Source organism: Oncorhynchus tshawytscha, linkage group LG20 (genome assembly GCF_018296145.1).
Source record: "Oncorhynchus tshawytscha isolate Ot180627B linkage group LG20, Otsh_v2.0, whole genome shotgun sequence".
NCBI classification, from domain to species: Eukaryota; Metazoa; Chordata; class Actinopteri; order Salmoniformes; family Salmonidae; genus Oncorhynchus; species Oncorhynchus tshawytscha.
Window position 1 is genome coordinate 48,430,788 of NC_056448.1, and position 15,117 is coordinate 48,445,904.

Genomic DNA, 15,117 nt, shown 5'->3' on the forward strand with positions numbered 1-15,117 from the left:
TGTAGGCCTATGGGTTGGTGAATGTTGGTTGTAGTAATTTCATCAGAGGGCGTTGTAAAGCAGTAATGATATCATGTAGGCCTATGGGTTGGTGAATGTTGGTTGTAGTAAAGCAGTATTGATATCATGTAGGCCTATGGGGGCGTTGTAAAGCAGTAATGATATCATGTTGGCCTATGGGGGCGTTGTAAAGCAGTAATGATATCATGTAGGCCTATGGGGGCGTTGTAAAGCAGTAATGATATCATGTAGGCCTATGGGTTGGTGAATGTTGGTTGTAGTAATTTCATCAGAGGGCGTTGTAAAGCAGTAATGATATCATGTAGGCCTATGGGGGCGTTGTAAAGCAGTAATGATATCATGTAGGCCTATGGGGGCGTTGTAAAGCAGTAATGATATCATGTAGGCCTATGGGGGGTTGTAAAGCAGTAATGATATCATGTAGGCCTATGGGTTGGTGAATGTTCCCTTCATCATTGGTGAATGTTGGTTGTAGTAATTTCATCAGAGGGCGTTGTAAAGCAGTAATGATATCATGTAGGCCTATGGGTTGGTGAATGTTGGTTGTAGTAATTTCATCAGAGGGCGTTGTAAAGCAGTAATGATATCATGTAGGCCTATGGGTTGGTGAATGTTGGTTGTAGTAAAGCAGTAATGATATCATGTAGGCCTATGAGGGCGTTGTAAAGCAGTAATGATATCATGTAGGCCTATGGGTTGGTGAATGTTGGTTGTAGTAAAGCAGTAATGATATCATGTAGGCCTATGAGGGCGTTGTAAAGCAGTAATGATATCATGTAGGCCTATGGGTTGGTGAATGTTGGTTGTAGTAAAGCAGTAATGATATCATGTAGGCCTATGGGTTGGTGAATGTTGGTTGTAGTAATTTCATCAGAGGGCGTTGTAAAGCAGTAATGATATCATGTAGGCCTATGGGTTGGTGAATGTTGGTTGTAGTAAAGCAGTAATGATATCATGTAGGCCTATGGGTTGGTGAATGTTGGTTGTAGTAAAGCAGTAATGATATCATGTAGGCCTATGAGGGCGTTTAAAGCAGTAATGATATCATGTTGGCCTATGGGGGCGTTGTAAAGCAGTAATGATATCATGTAGGCCTATGGGTTGGTGAATGTTGGTTGTAGTAATTTCATCAGAGGGCGTTGTAAAGCAGTAATGATATCATGTAGGCCTATGGCGGCGTTGTAAAGCAGTAATGATATCATGTAGGCCTATGGGGGCGTTGTAAAGCAGTAATGATATCATGTAGGCCTATGGGGGCGTTGTAAAGCAGTAATGATATCATGTAGGCCTATGGGGGCGTTGTAAAGCAGTAATGATATCATGTAGGCCTATGGGTTGGTGAATGTTGGTTGTAGTAATTTCATCAGAGGGCGTTGTAAAGCAGTAATGATATCATGTAGGCCTATGGGGGCGTTGTAAAGCAGTAATGATATCATGTAGGCCTATGGGTTGGTGAATGTTCCCTTCATCATTGGTGAATGTTGGTTGTAGTAATTTCATCAGAGGGCGTTGTAAAGCAGTAATGATATCATGTAGGCCTATGGGTTGGTGAATGTTGGTTGTTGTAAAGCAGTAATGATATCATGTAGGCCTATGGGTTGGTGAATGTTGGTTGTTGTAAAGCAGTAATGATATCATGTAGGCCTATGGGTTGGTGAATGTCGGTTGTTGTAAAGCAGTAATGATATCATGTAGGCCTATGGGTTGGTGAATGTTGGTTGTTGTAAAGCAGTAATGATATCATGTAGACCTATGGGTTGGTGAATGTTGGTTGTTGTAAAGCAGTAATGATATCATGTAGGCCTATGGGTTGGTGAATGTTGGTTGTTGTAAAGCAGTAATGATATCATGTAGGCCTATGGGGGCGTTGTAAAGCAGTAATGATATCATGTAGGCCTATGAGGGCGTTGTAAAGCAGTAATGATATCATGTAGGCCTATGGGTTGGTGAATGTTGGTTGTAGTAAAGCAGTAATGATATCATGTAGGCCTATGAGGGCATTGTAAAGCAGTAATGATATCATGTAGGCCTATGGGTTGGTGAATGTTGGTTGTAGTAAAGCAGTAATGATATCATGTAGGCCTATGGGTTGGTGAATGTTGGTTGTAGTAAAGCAGTAATGATATCATGTAGGCCTATGGGTTGGTGAATGTTGGTTGTAGTAATTTCATCAGAGGGCGTTGTAAAGCAGTAATGATATCATGTAGGCCTATGGGTTGGTGAATGTTGGTTGTAGTAAAGCAGTAATGATATCATGTAGGCCTATGGGTTGGTGAATGTTGGTTGTAGTAAAGCAGTAATGATATCACGTAGGCCTATGAGGGCGTTGTAAAGCAGTAATGATATCATGTAGGCCTATGGGTTGGTGAATGTTGGTTGTAGTAAAGCAGTAATGATATCATGTAGGCCTATGAGGGCGTTGTAAAGCAGTAATGATATCATGTAGGCCTATGGGTTGGTGAATGTTGGTTGTAGTAAAGCAGTAATGATATCATGTAGGCCTATGGGTTGGTGAATGTTGGTTGTAGTAAAGCAGTAATGATATCATGTAGGCCTATGGGTTGGTGAATGTTGGTTGTAGTAATTTCATCAGAGGGCGTTGTACAGCAGTAATGATATCATGTAGGCCTATGGGTTGGTGAATGTTGGTTGTAGTAAAGCAGTAATGATATCATGTAGAACCTATGGGTTGGTGAATGTTGGTTGTAGTAAAGCAGTAATGATATCATGTAGGCCTATGAGGGCGTTGTAAAGCAGTAATGATATCATGTTGGCCTATGGGGGCGTTGTAAAGCAGTAATGATATCATGTAGGCCTATGGGGGCGTTGTAAAGCAGTAATGATATCATGTAGGCCTATGGGTTGGTGAATGTTGGTTGTAGTAATTTCATCAGAGGGCGTTGTAAAGCAGTAATGATATCATGTAGGCCTATGGGGGCGTTGTAAAGCAGTAATGATATCATGTAGGCCTATGGGGGCGTTGTAAAGCAGTAATGATATCATGTAGGCCTATGGGGGCGTTGTAAAGCAGTAATGATATCATGTAGGCCTATGGGGGCGTTGTAAAGCAGTAATGATATCATGTAGGCCTATGGGTTGGTGAATGTTGGTTGTAGTAATTTCATCAGAGGGCGTTGTAAAGCAGTAATGATATCATGTAGGCCTATGGGGGCGTTGTAAAGCAGTAATGATATCATGTAGGCCTATGGGTTGGTGAATGTTCCCTTCATCATTGGTGAATGTTGGTTGTAGTAATTTCATCAGAGGGCGTTGTAAAGCAGTAATGATATCATGTAGGCCTATGGGGGCGTTGTAAAGCAGTAATGATATCATGTAGGCCTATGGGTTGGTGAATGTTGGTTGTTGTAAAGCAGTAATGATATCATGTAGGCCTATGGGTTGGTGAATGTTGGTTGTTGTAAAGCAGTAATGATATCATGTAGGCCTATGGGTTGGTGAATGTCGGTTGTTGTAAAGCAGTAATGATATCATGTAGGCCTATGGGTTGGTGAATGTTGGTTGTTGTAAAGCAGTAATGATATCATGTAGGCCTATGGGTTGGTGAATGTTGGTTGTTGTAAAGCAGTAATGATATCATGTAGGCCTATGGGGGCGTTGTAAAGCAGTAATGATATCATGTAGGCCTATGAGGGCGTTGTAAAGCAGTAATGATATCATGTAGGCCTATGGGTTGGTGAATGGTGGTTGTAGTAAAGCAGTAATGATATCATGTAGGCCTATGAGGGCGTTGTAAAGCAGTAATGATATCATGTAGGCCTATGAGGGCGTTGTAAAGCAGTAATGATATCATGTAGGCCTTTGAGGGCGTTGTAAAGCAGTTATGATATCATGTAGGCCAATGAGGGCGTTGTAAAGCAGTAATGAAATCATGTAGGCCTATGATGGCGTTGTAAAGCAGTAATGATATCATGTAGGCCTATGGGTTGGTGAATGTTGGTTGTTGTAAAGCAGTAATGATATCATGTAGGCCTATGGGTTGGTGAATGTTGGTTGTTGTAAAGCAGTAATGATATCATGTAGGCCTATGAGGGCGTTGTAAAGCAGAAATGATATCATGTAGGCCTATGAGGGCGTTGTAAAGCAGTAATGATATCATGTAGGCCTATGAGGGCGTTATAAAGCAGTAATGATATCATGTAGGCCTATGAGGGCGTTGTAAAGCAGTAATGATATCATGTAGGCCTATGAGGGCGTTGTAAAGCAGTAATGATATCATGTAGGCCTATGAGGGCGTTGTAAAGCAGTAATGATATCATGTAGGCCTATGAGGGCGTTGTAAAGCAGTAATGATATCATGTAGGCCTATGGGGGCGTTGTAAAGCAGTAATGATATCATGTAGGCCTATGAGGGCGTTGTAAAGCAGTAATGATATCATGTAGGCCTATGAGGGCGTTGTAAAGCAGTAATGATATCATGTAGGCCTATGAGGGTGTTGTAAAGCAGTAATGATATCATGTAGGCCTATGAGGGCGTTGTAAAGCAGTAATGATATCATGTAGGCCTATGAGGGCGTTGTAAAGCAGTAATGATATCATGTAGGCCTATGAGGGCGTTGTAAAGCAGTAATGATATCATGTAGGCCTATGGGTTGGTGAATGTTCCCTTTTCTGATTCACAAGGAGATAAATTACATCTCATCACATTGGATGGCTTGGAATTACGTTGCGACATATTTGATGTTATCATATTGATTACCAGGTTTTGATTATACCGTTAAGAAAATGAAAGAGATTATAGGACATTATAATGTATTTTCCTTACATTTCTGAAAAAAGGCCATTGAATGTACAGATTAAGCAGTTAAGATTGATATCTCATGTGGTATGACATAAGAGTGTAGCTTGGAAACAAAGCTTCTATAGGAGACTAGAGGCACCCTGATTTACATCCTGACCACCAGTAGGGACTGTAAATTGAAAAGGCACTTCTTAAAAAGGGCCGTTATCTACTTCCCCAGAGTCCGATGAACTCCTGGATAACATTCATGTCTCTGCGTGCAGCTTGAAGGAAGTTGCTGACTAGCACTAGAGCAATCGCTAACTAGCATTAGCACAATGACTGGAAGTCTATGGGTATCTGCTAGCATGCTAGTAGATACCTATAAACTTCCAGTCATTGCGCTAACGCTAGTTAGCGTTGGCTCACAAAACTACCTCTAACTTCCTTCTTACTGGACACAGAGACATAAAACGGTACCCACGAGTCCATCTGGGCTTCCCAGTTGCGCCGTGGTCTAAGGCAACTCAGTGCTACAGGCGTCACTACAGACCCTGGTTCAATTCCAGGCTGTACCACAACCGGGCTGTGATTGGGAGTCCCATAGAGCGGCGTACAACTGGCTCAGCATCGTCCGGGTTTTGCCGGGGCAGGCCGTCATTGTAAAAAATGATTTGTTCTTTAACTGACTTGGCTAGTTAAATAAAGGTTATATAAAAAAATCAAAATCTGACTCTGGGGAAGTAAATAAATAGGATCACTGCCAAAATCCTGAAGTATTTAAGCAATAATATAACTATAATAGAATGAAACTATTACACATTGTCAGCGAGCAGCGAAGTAAGGCGTCTAAACTAGGACTGATCTCCAAGCTATACTTACAATCGCCTGAATGGGGAAGCAGAATTAAAGAGAAAACAGAGACGATTTAATGCAGGACAGACACACAGAGGAGAGACAGAGAGACAGAGAGACCGAAAGAGAGAGAGAAGCATTTCAGTTAGGTCAGTCATGCAGTGAGGAGAGAAAGACAGGACAACGGACGGACAACGGGCGTTTAACATCGTCACAAACATATCATTCCTCCTGACGATGTCATGGCGGAGAGAGAGACATGAGCCGCTATACAGATGACCTGACCTTTAGCCTCCTAACAGGATAGGCTGGCAGGGCAACCAACCAATGACTTCCCAACGCTACAACATGAGTAAGACAACAAACAGAACACACACCACAACAACAACACAGTGTTAGAATGTTAGTGAGAAATGACAACACATCCAGGCAGTTTGAGTTGTTCTGACGTATGAGGACAATGAAACAGACGTGTATTTGTACCGTGTTCCTTTCTTTTGCTGTACCAGTAAAGGTAAAAAAAAGCCAGGTAAGAGAGCGACAATGAACCGACGTGACAACGAGAACAAGCCCTCCTCATCGGGTTCTAAAGTCAACAGCCCCATAGCACGACAGGATGTTGTGGGTTCTGTCGTTTCCAGTTTGTTTAATAAGCACTCTGATAGTTGTAAGATCAGGGAGTTAATCTGATCTGAGATCAGGTTAGTGGTACTCACATCGTCTGCTTTGGAGCCCTGTTCCTGAAGACTCCTCTGCAGCTCCTCCACCTGACTTTGACCCTCGATCAGTCTCTGGTTCACCAGTCTGGAACACACACAGTCACCATGTCTGTTTGTTTGTTTAACTATACTTAATAAGACCAGAAGACCCTACAACAATAGTAAACAAACAACAATTTGACCAGCTGGGGACTGTGTATTGTGTGTCTGTGTAGAGTGTGTGTGAGTATTGTATAGTGTATAGTGTGTAGTGTATAGTGTATAGTGTATGTAGTGTGTATAGTGTGTAGTGTATAGTGTATAGTGTATGTAGTGTGTATAGTGTGTTTAGTGTATAGTGTATAGTGTGTGTAGTGTATAGTGTATAGTGTATGTAGTGTGTATAGTGTGTTTAGTGTATAGTGTATAGTGTGTGTAGTGTATAGTGTGTAGTGTATAGTGTATAGTGTATGTAGTGTGTATAGTGTGTAGTGTAGTGTGTATAGTGTATAGTGTATGTAGTGTGTATAGTGTGTAGTGTATAGTGTATGTAGTGTGTATAGTGTGTTTAGTGTATAGTGTATGTAGTGTATAGTGTGTAGTGTATAGTGTATAGTGTATGTAGTGTGTATAGTGTGTAGTGTAGTGTGTATAGTGTGTAGTGTGTAGTGTATAGTGTGTAGTGTATAGTGTGTATAGTGTGTAGTGTATAGTGTGTTTAGTGTATAGTGTATGTAGTGTGTATAGTGTGTGTAGTGTGTAGTGTATAGTGTATAGTGTGTGTAGTGTATAGTGTGTAGTGTATAGTGTGTATAGTGTGTTTAGTGTATAGTGTATAGTGTGTGTAGTGTATAGTGTGTAGCGTATAGTGTGTAGTGTATGTAGTGTGTATAGTGTGTAGTGTATAGTGTGTATAGTGTGTAGTGTGTAGTGTATAGTGTGTATAGTGTGTAGTGTGTGTAGTGTATAGTGTGTATAGTGTGTAGTGTATAGTGTGTGTAGTGTATAGTGTGTAGTGTGTATAGTGTGTAGTGTATTGTGTGTAGTGTATAGTGTGTAGTGTGTATAGTGTGTAGTGTGTATAGTGTGTCGTGTGTATAGTGTGTAGTGTGTATAGTGTGTATAGTGTGTAGTGTATAGTGTGTGTAGTGTATAGTGTGTAGTGTATAGTGTATAGTGTATGTAGTGTGTAGTATATAGTGTGTAGTGTATAGTGTGTAGTGTGTAGTGTATAGTGTATAGTGTGTAGTGTATAGTGTATAGTGTATGTAGTGTGTATAGTGTGTGTAGTGTATAGTGTATAGTGTGTGTAGTGTATAGTGTGTAGTGTATAGTGTGTATAGTGTGTTTAGTGTATAGTGTATAGTGTGTGTAGTGTATAGTGTGTAGCGTATAGTGTATAGTGTATGTATGTAGTGTGTATAGTGTGTAGTGTATAGTGTGTATAGTGTGTAGTGTGTAGTGTATAGTGTGTATAGTGTGTAGTGTATAGTGTGTGTAGTGTATAGTGTGTAGTGTGTATAGTGTGTAGTGTATTGTGTGTAGTGTATAGTGTGTAGTGTGTATAGTGTGTAGTGTGTATAGTGTGTTGTGTGTAGTGTGTAGTGTGTATAGTGTGTATAGTGTGTAGTGTATAGTGTATAGTGTATGTAGTGTGTATAGTGTGTTTAGTGTATAGTGTATAGTGTGTGTAGTGTATAGTGTATAGTGTATGTAGTGTGTATAGTGTGTTTAGTGTATAGTGTATAGTGTGTGTAGTGTATAGTGTGTAGTGTATAGTGTATAGTGTATGTAGTGTGTATAGTGTGTAGTGTAGTGTGTATAGTGTATAGTGTATGTAGTGTGTATAGTGTGTAGTGTATAGTGTATGTAGTGTGTATAGTGTGTTTAGTGTATAGTGTATGTAGTGTATAGTGTGTAGTGTATAGTGTATAGTGTATGTAGTGTGTATAGTGTGTAGTGTAGTGTGTATAGTGTGTAGTGTGTAGTGTATAGTGTGTAGTGTATAGTGTGTATAGTGTGTAGTGTATAGTGTGTGTAGTGTATAGTGTATGTAGTGTGTATAGTGTGTGTAGTGTGTAGTGTATAGTGTATAGTGTGTGTAGTGTATAGTGTGTAGTGTATAGTGTGTATAGTGTGTTTAGTGTATAGTGTATAGTGTGTGTAGTGTATAGTGTGTAGCGTATAGTGTGTAGTGTATGTAGTGTGTATAGTGTGTAGTGTATAGTGTGTATAGTGTGTAGTGTGTAGTGTATAGTGTGTATAGTGTGTAGTGTGTGTAGTGTATAGTGTGTATAGTGTGTAGTGTATAGTGTGTGTAGTGTATAGTGTGTAGTGTGTATAGTGTGTAGTGTATTGTGTGTAGTGTATAGTGTGTAGTGTGTATAGTGTGTAGTGTGTATAGTGTGTCGTGTGTATAGTGTGTAGTGTGTATAGTGTGTATAGTGTGTAGTGTATAGTGTGTGTAGTGTATAGTGTGTAGTGTGTAGTGTATAGTGTATGTAGTGTGTAGTATATAGTGTGTAGTGTATAGTGTGTAGTGTGTAGTGTATAGTGTATAGTGTGTAGTGTATAGTGTATAGTGTATGTAGTGTGTATAGTGTGTGTAGTGTATAGTGTATAGTGTGTGTAGTGTATAGTGTGTAGTGTATAGTGTGTATAGTGTGTTTAGTGTATAGTGTATAGTGTGTGTAGTGTATAGTGTGTAGCGTATAGTGTATAGTGTATGTAGTGTGTATAGTGTGTAGTGTATAGTGTGTATAGTGTGTAGTGTGTAGTGTATAGTGTGTATAGTGTGTAGTGTATAGTGTGTGTAGTGTATAGTGTGTAGTGTGTATAGTGTGTAGTGTATTGTGTGTAGTGTATAGTGTGTAGTGTGTATAGTGTGTAGTGTGTATAGTGTGTAGTGTGTATAGTGTGTAGTGTGTATAGTGTGTAGTGTGTATAGTGTGTAGTGTGTAGTGTGTATAGTGTGTAGTGTGTATAGTGTGTAGTGTATAGTGTGTAGTGGGTAGTGTGTAGTGTGTAGTGTATAGTGTATGTAGTGTGTAGTGTGTATAGTGTGTAGTGTATAGTGTATAGTGTATAGTGTGTAGTGTAGTAGTGTGTAGTGTATAGTGTGTAGTGTATAGTGTATGTAGTGTGTGTAGTGTGTAGTGTGTATAGTGTGTGTAGTGTATAGTGTGTAGTGTAGTGTATAGTGTATAGTGTATAGTGTGTAGTGTATATAGTGTGTAGTGTATAATGTGTAGTGTGTAGTGTATGTAGTGTGTATAGTGTGTATCGTATAGTGTATGTAGTGTGTATAGTGTGTAGTGTATAGTGTGTATAGTGTGTAGTGTGTAGTGTATAGTGTGTAGTGTATAGTGTATAGTGTGTATAGTGTATGTAGTGTGTAGTGTATAGTGTATAGTGTGTATAGTGTATAGTGTATAGTGTGTAGTGTATAGTGTATGTAGTGTGTAGTGTATAGTGTGTAGTGTATAGTATAGTGTATAGTGTATAGTGTGTAGTGTGTAGTGTGTATAGTGTGTAGTGTGTAGTGTATATAGTGTGTAGTGTATAGTGTATGTAGTGTATAGTGTGTAGTGTATAGTGTATAGTGTGTAGTGTATATAGTGTATAGTGTGTATAGTGTGTATAGTGTGTATAGTGTGTATAGTGTGTAGTGTATAGTGTGTAGTGTATAGTGTATAGTGTGTAGTGTATAGTGTATAGTGTATATAGTGTATAGTGTGTAGTGTGTAGTGTATAGTGTGTAGTGTATAGTGTGTAGTGTATAGTGTGTAGTGTATAGTGTGTAGTGTGTAGTGTATAGTGTATATAGTGTGTAGTGTATAGTGTGTAGTGTATAGTGTGTAGTGTATGTAGTATGTATAGTGTATAGTGTATAGTGTATATAGTGTGTAGTGTATAGTGTATATAGTGTGTAGTGTATAGTGTGTAGTGTATAGTGTGTAGTGTATGTAGTATGTATAGTGTATAGTGTATAGTGTATAGTGTATATAGTGTGTAGTGTTTAGTGTATATAGTGTGTAGTGTATAGTGTGTAGTGTATAGTGTGTAGTGTATAGTGTGTAGTATGTATAGTGTATAGTGTATAGTGTATAGTGTATAGTGTGTATAGTGTGTAGTGTATAGTGTATAGTGTATAGTGTGTAGTGTGTAGTGTATAGTGTATAGTGTGTAGTGTAGTGTGTATAGTGTGTAGTGTGTATAGTGTGTAGTGTGTATAGTGTGTAGTGTATAGTGTATAGTGTGTAGTGTGTAGTGTATAGTGTGTAGTGTATAGTGTGTAGTGTAGTGTATAGTGTGTAGTGTGTATAGTGTGTAGTGTATAGTGTGTAGTGTATAGTGTGTAGTGTGTATAGTGTGTAGTGTGTATGTGTGTAGTGTATAGTGTGTAGTGTATAGTGTGTAGTGTGTAGTGTATAGTGTGTAGTGTATAGTGTGTGTGTGTAGTGTATAGTGTGTAGTGTATAGTGTGTAGTGTATAGTGTGTAGTGTGTGTGTGTATAGTGTGTGTAGTGTGTATAGTGTGTAGTGTATAGTGTGTAGTGTATAGTGTATAGTGTATAGTGTGTAGTGTGTGTATAGTGTGTAGTGTGTATAGTGTGTAGTGTAGTGTATAGTAGTGTATAGTGTGTAGTGTGTATAGTGTGTAGTGTGTATAGTGTATAGTGTGTATAGTGTATAGTAGTGTGTAGTGTATAGTGTATAGTGTGTGTAGTGTGTATAGTGTATAGTGTATAGTGTGTATAGTGTATAGTGTATAGTGTATAGTGTGTGTAGTGTAGTAGTGTATAGTGTAGTGTGTGTGTATAGTGTATAGTGTGTAGTGTATAGTGTGTAGTGTATAGTGTGTATAGTGTGTGTAGTGTAGTGTATAGTGTGTATAGTGTGTATAGTGTATAGTGTATAGTGTAGTGTGTATAGTGTGTAGTGTATAGTGTATAGTGTATGTAGTGTGTATAGTGTGTGTGTGTATAGTGTATAGTGTATAGTAGTGTGTAGTGTATAGTGTATAGTGTATAGTGTATGTAGTGTGTATAGTGTGTTTAGTGTGTAGTGTATAGTGTATAGTGTGTGTAGTGTATAGTGTGTAGTGTATAGTGTATAGTGTATGTAGTGTGTATAGTGTGTAGTGTGTGTAGTAGTGTGTATAGTGTGTGTAGTGTGTATAGTGTGTAGTAGTGTGTAGTGTGTATAGTGTGTAGTGTATAGTGTGTATGTAGTGTGTATAGTGTGTAGTGTATAGTGTATAGTGTATGTAGTGTATAGTGTGTAGTGTATAGTGTATAGTAGTGTATAGTGTAGTGTGTATAGTGTGTAGTGTAGTAGTGTATAGTGTGTAGTGTGTAGTGTATAGTGTATAGTGTATATAGTGTGTATAGTGTGTAGTGTATAGTGTGTGTAGTGTATAGTGTAGTGTAGTGTGTATAGTGTGTGTAGTGTATAGTGTATAGTGTGTAGTAGTGTATAGTGTGTAGTGTATAGTGTGTATAGTGTGTATAGTGTATAGTGTATAGTGTGTAGTGTATAGTGTGTATAGTGTAGTGTAGTGTGTATAGTGTGTATAGTGTATAGTGTGTAGTGTGTATAGTGTATAGTGTATAGTGTGTATAGTGTGTGTGTAGTGTATAGTGTGTATAGTGTGTAGTGTATAGTGTGTATAGTGTATAGTGTAGTGTATGTGTGTGTATAGTGTATAGTGTGTATAGTGTATAGTGTGTATAGTGTATAGTGTGTAGTGTGTATAGTGTGTATAGTGTGTATAGTGTGTGTAGTGTATAGTGTGTGTGTATAGTGTATAGTATAGTGTGTAGTGTATAGTGTGTAGTGTGTATAGTGTATAGTGTATGTGTGTGTAAAGTGTGTGTGTATAGTAGTGTGTGTAGTGTATAGTGTATAGTGTATAGTGTGTAGTGTGTGTATAGTGTGTGTAGTGTGTATAGTGTGTATAGTGTGTATAGTGTATAGTGTGTATAGTGTATAGTGTGTATAGTGTGTGTAGTGTGTGTAGTGTGTAGTGTGTGTAGTGTATAGTGTGTGTGTAGTGTGTATATGTGTGTGTGTATAGTGTGTAGTGTATAGTGTATAGTGTATAGTGTATAGTGTGTATAGTGTGTGTAGTGTGTAGTGTGTGTGTATAGTGTGTGTATAGTGTATAGTGTGTAGTGTATAGTGTGTATAGTGTGTATAGTGTATAGTGTATAGTGTGTAGTGTATAGTGTGTAGTGTTGTATAGTGTAGTGTGTAGTGTATAGTGTGTAGTGTATAGTGTGTATAGTGTGTAGTGTGTAGTGTGTAGTGTATAGTGTGTATAGTGTGTAGTGTATGTGTGTGTAGTGTATAGTGTGTAGTGTATAGTGTGTAGTGTATAGTGTGTAGTGTGTATAGTGTGTAGTGTGTATAGTGTGTATAGTGTGTATAGTGTGTATAGTGTGTATAGTGTATAGTGTGTATAGTGTATAGTGTGTAGTGTATAGTGTGTAGTGTATAGTGTAGTGTAGTAGTGTATAGTGTGTATAGTGTGTAGTGTGTAGTGTATAGTGTATAGTGTGTAGTGTGTGTATAGTGTGTAGTGTAGTGTGTAGTGTATAGTGTATAGTAGTGTATAGTGTGTATAGTAGTGTGTAGTGTATAGTGTGTATAGTGTGTATAGTGTATAGTGTATAGTGTGTATAGTGTGTGTGTGTATAGTGTGTAGTGTGTATAGTGTATAGTGTATGTAGTGTATAGTGTGTAGTGTGTAGTGTGTATAGTGTGTATAGTGTATAGTGTGTAGTGTTAGTGTGTATAGTGTAGTGTATAGTGTGTATAGTGTATAGTGTGTAGTGTGTGTAGTGTATAGTGTGTAGTGTATAGTGTGTAGTGTGTATAGTGTGTAGTGTAGTGTGTATAGTGTGTATAGTGTATAGTGTGTAGTGTATAGTGTATAGTGTGTAGTGTGTATAGTGTGTAGTGTGTAAGTGTGTAGTGTATAGTAGTGTATAGTGTGTAGTGTATAGTGTGTAGTGTGTATAGTAGTGTATAGTGTGTAGTGTATAGTGTGTAGTGTGTAGTGTATAGTGTGTAGTGTATAGTGTATAGTGTGTATAGTGTATAGTGTGTGTATAGTGTGTAGTGTGTATAGTGTGTAGTGTATAGTGTGTATAGTGTATAGTGTATAGTGTATAGTGTGTAGTGTATAGTAGTAGTGTATAGTGTGTAGTGTGTAGTGTATATAGTGTGTATAGTGTAGTGTGTAGTGTGTGTAGTGTGTAGTGTATAGTGTGTAGTGTATAGTGTATATGTGTGTATAGTGTATAGTGTGTATAGTGTATAGTGTGTATAGTGTGTAGTGTGTAGTGTATAGTGTGTAGTGTATAGTGTGTAGTGTATAGTGTATAGTGTATAGTATAGTGTGTAGTGTGTAGTGTATAGTGTAGTGTGTAGTGTATAGTGTGTAGTGTGTATAGTGTGTAGTGTATAGTGTAGTGTAGTGTATAGTGTGTAGTGTATAGTGTATAGTAGTGTGTAGTGTGTAGTGTAGTGTGTAGTATAGTGTGTAGTGTATAGTGTGTAGTGTATAGTGTAGTGTATAGTGTGTAGTGTGTAGTGTATAGTGTGTAGTGTATAGTGTAGTGTATAGTGTATAGTGTATAGTGTATATGTAGTGTATAGTGTTACTGTGTATAGTGTGTACATAGTGTTAGTGTCCTCCATAACTAGTGTATATGTGTAGTGTATATCAGTATACCCTAGTGTATAGTGTATAGCTTGTAGCATGTTGTTATATGTAGTGTATAGTCTGAGTGTAGCTTCTATCTGTATAGGTATATAGTGTATAGTGTGTACATTAGTGTAATAGTGTTATATATATGTAGTGTGTAATGTAATATCAGTGTATAGTGTATAGTGTATAGTGTGTAGTCTATAGTGTATAGTGTATAGTCTGATAGTGTATAGTGTATAGTGTATACAAATATAGTGTATAGATGTATAGTGTATATGTAGTGTATATAGTGTATATAGTTTATCTGTTATACGATGTATAACTTATACAATTTCAGGTGAATGAGTATGGTCCTAAAGCTATTGTGTATGACTTACAGTACCTCCCTTTCTGATGGTTAAGTATTACACCTGTGCTACCATTACCTCAATACCACCTCGTAAAGTTAAACGAATAGACTTGGACATGTTACACAAAGACTGAGCACACTCGCATCATTAGCGAAGGGAAAAGAGCAGGTGAGCCAACGCGAGAGGAGAGAGAGGAGGGGACAGGCAGAATGAAAGAACAGTCTTGGTAATCTGTATCTGTCTTGTCTTACATACGTCGCTAATTTATCAAACGAGCCTAAAGTTCACCTTTTCCTCCCTGGTTTTATTTAAATTACACAACTTTCCCCTAGCCTGTACAGTCTATTGTCTAGTTAGGACATAACACGTCTAGTTAGGATTAAACACGTCTAGTTAGGACAATTAGGAACCCTAATTGGTCTACATGGACAAGTTCTGGCCTGGTTTAGATCTGATCTGTCTGAAAGATATCAGTTCGTCTCTGTGGATGGTTTGTCCTCTGACAAATCAATTGTAAGTTTCAGTGTTCCTCAAGGTTCTGTTTTAGGACCACTATTGTTTTCACTATATATTCTAACTCTTGGTGATGTCATTCGGAAACACAATGTCAACATTCATTGTTGTGCAGATGAAACACTGTATATTTTTGATGAAACATGGTGAAGCCCCAAAATTGCCTAACCTGGAAGTGTTTCAGACACCTAGATAATTCTAGGTCCCAAGAAACAGTGATCTGCT

At 38.2% G+C, this 15,117-nt stretch overlaps 1 protein-coding gene across 1 annotated transcript in view; it reads right to left on the reverse strand.

The window, feature by feature from the left end:
- LOC121840169 (protein Hook homolog 3-like) overlaps nt 1-15,117 on the reverse strand; it is an 82,472-nt gene that overhangs the window by 15,970 nt on the left and 51,385 nt on the right. Inside the window, exon 14 of the mRNA XM_042302045.1 lies at nt 6,331-6,483. Within this exon, the coding sequence (XP_042157979.1) occupies nt 6,331-6,483 (153 nt within the window). The remainder of the gene's footprint in view (nt 1-6,330; nt 6,484-15,117) is intronic.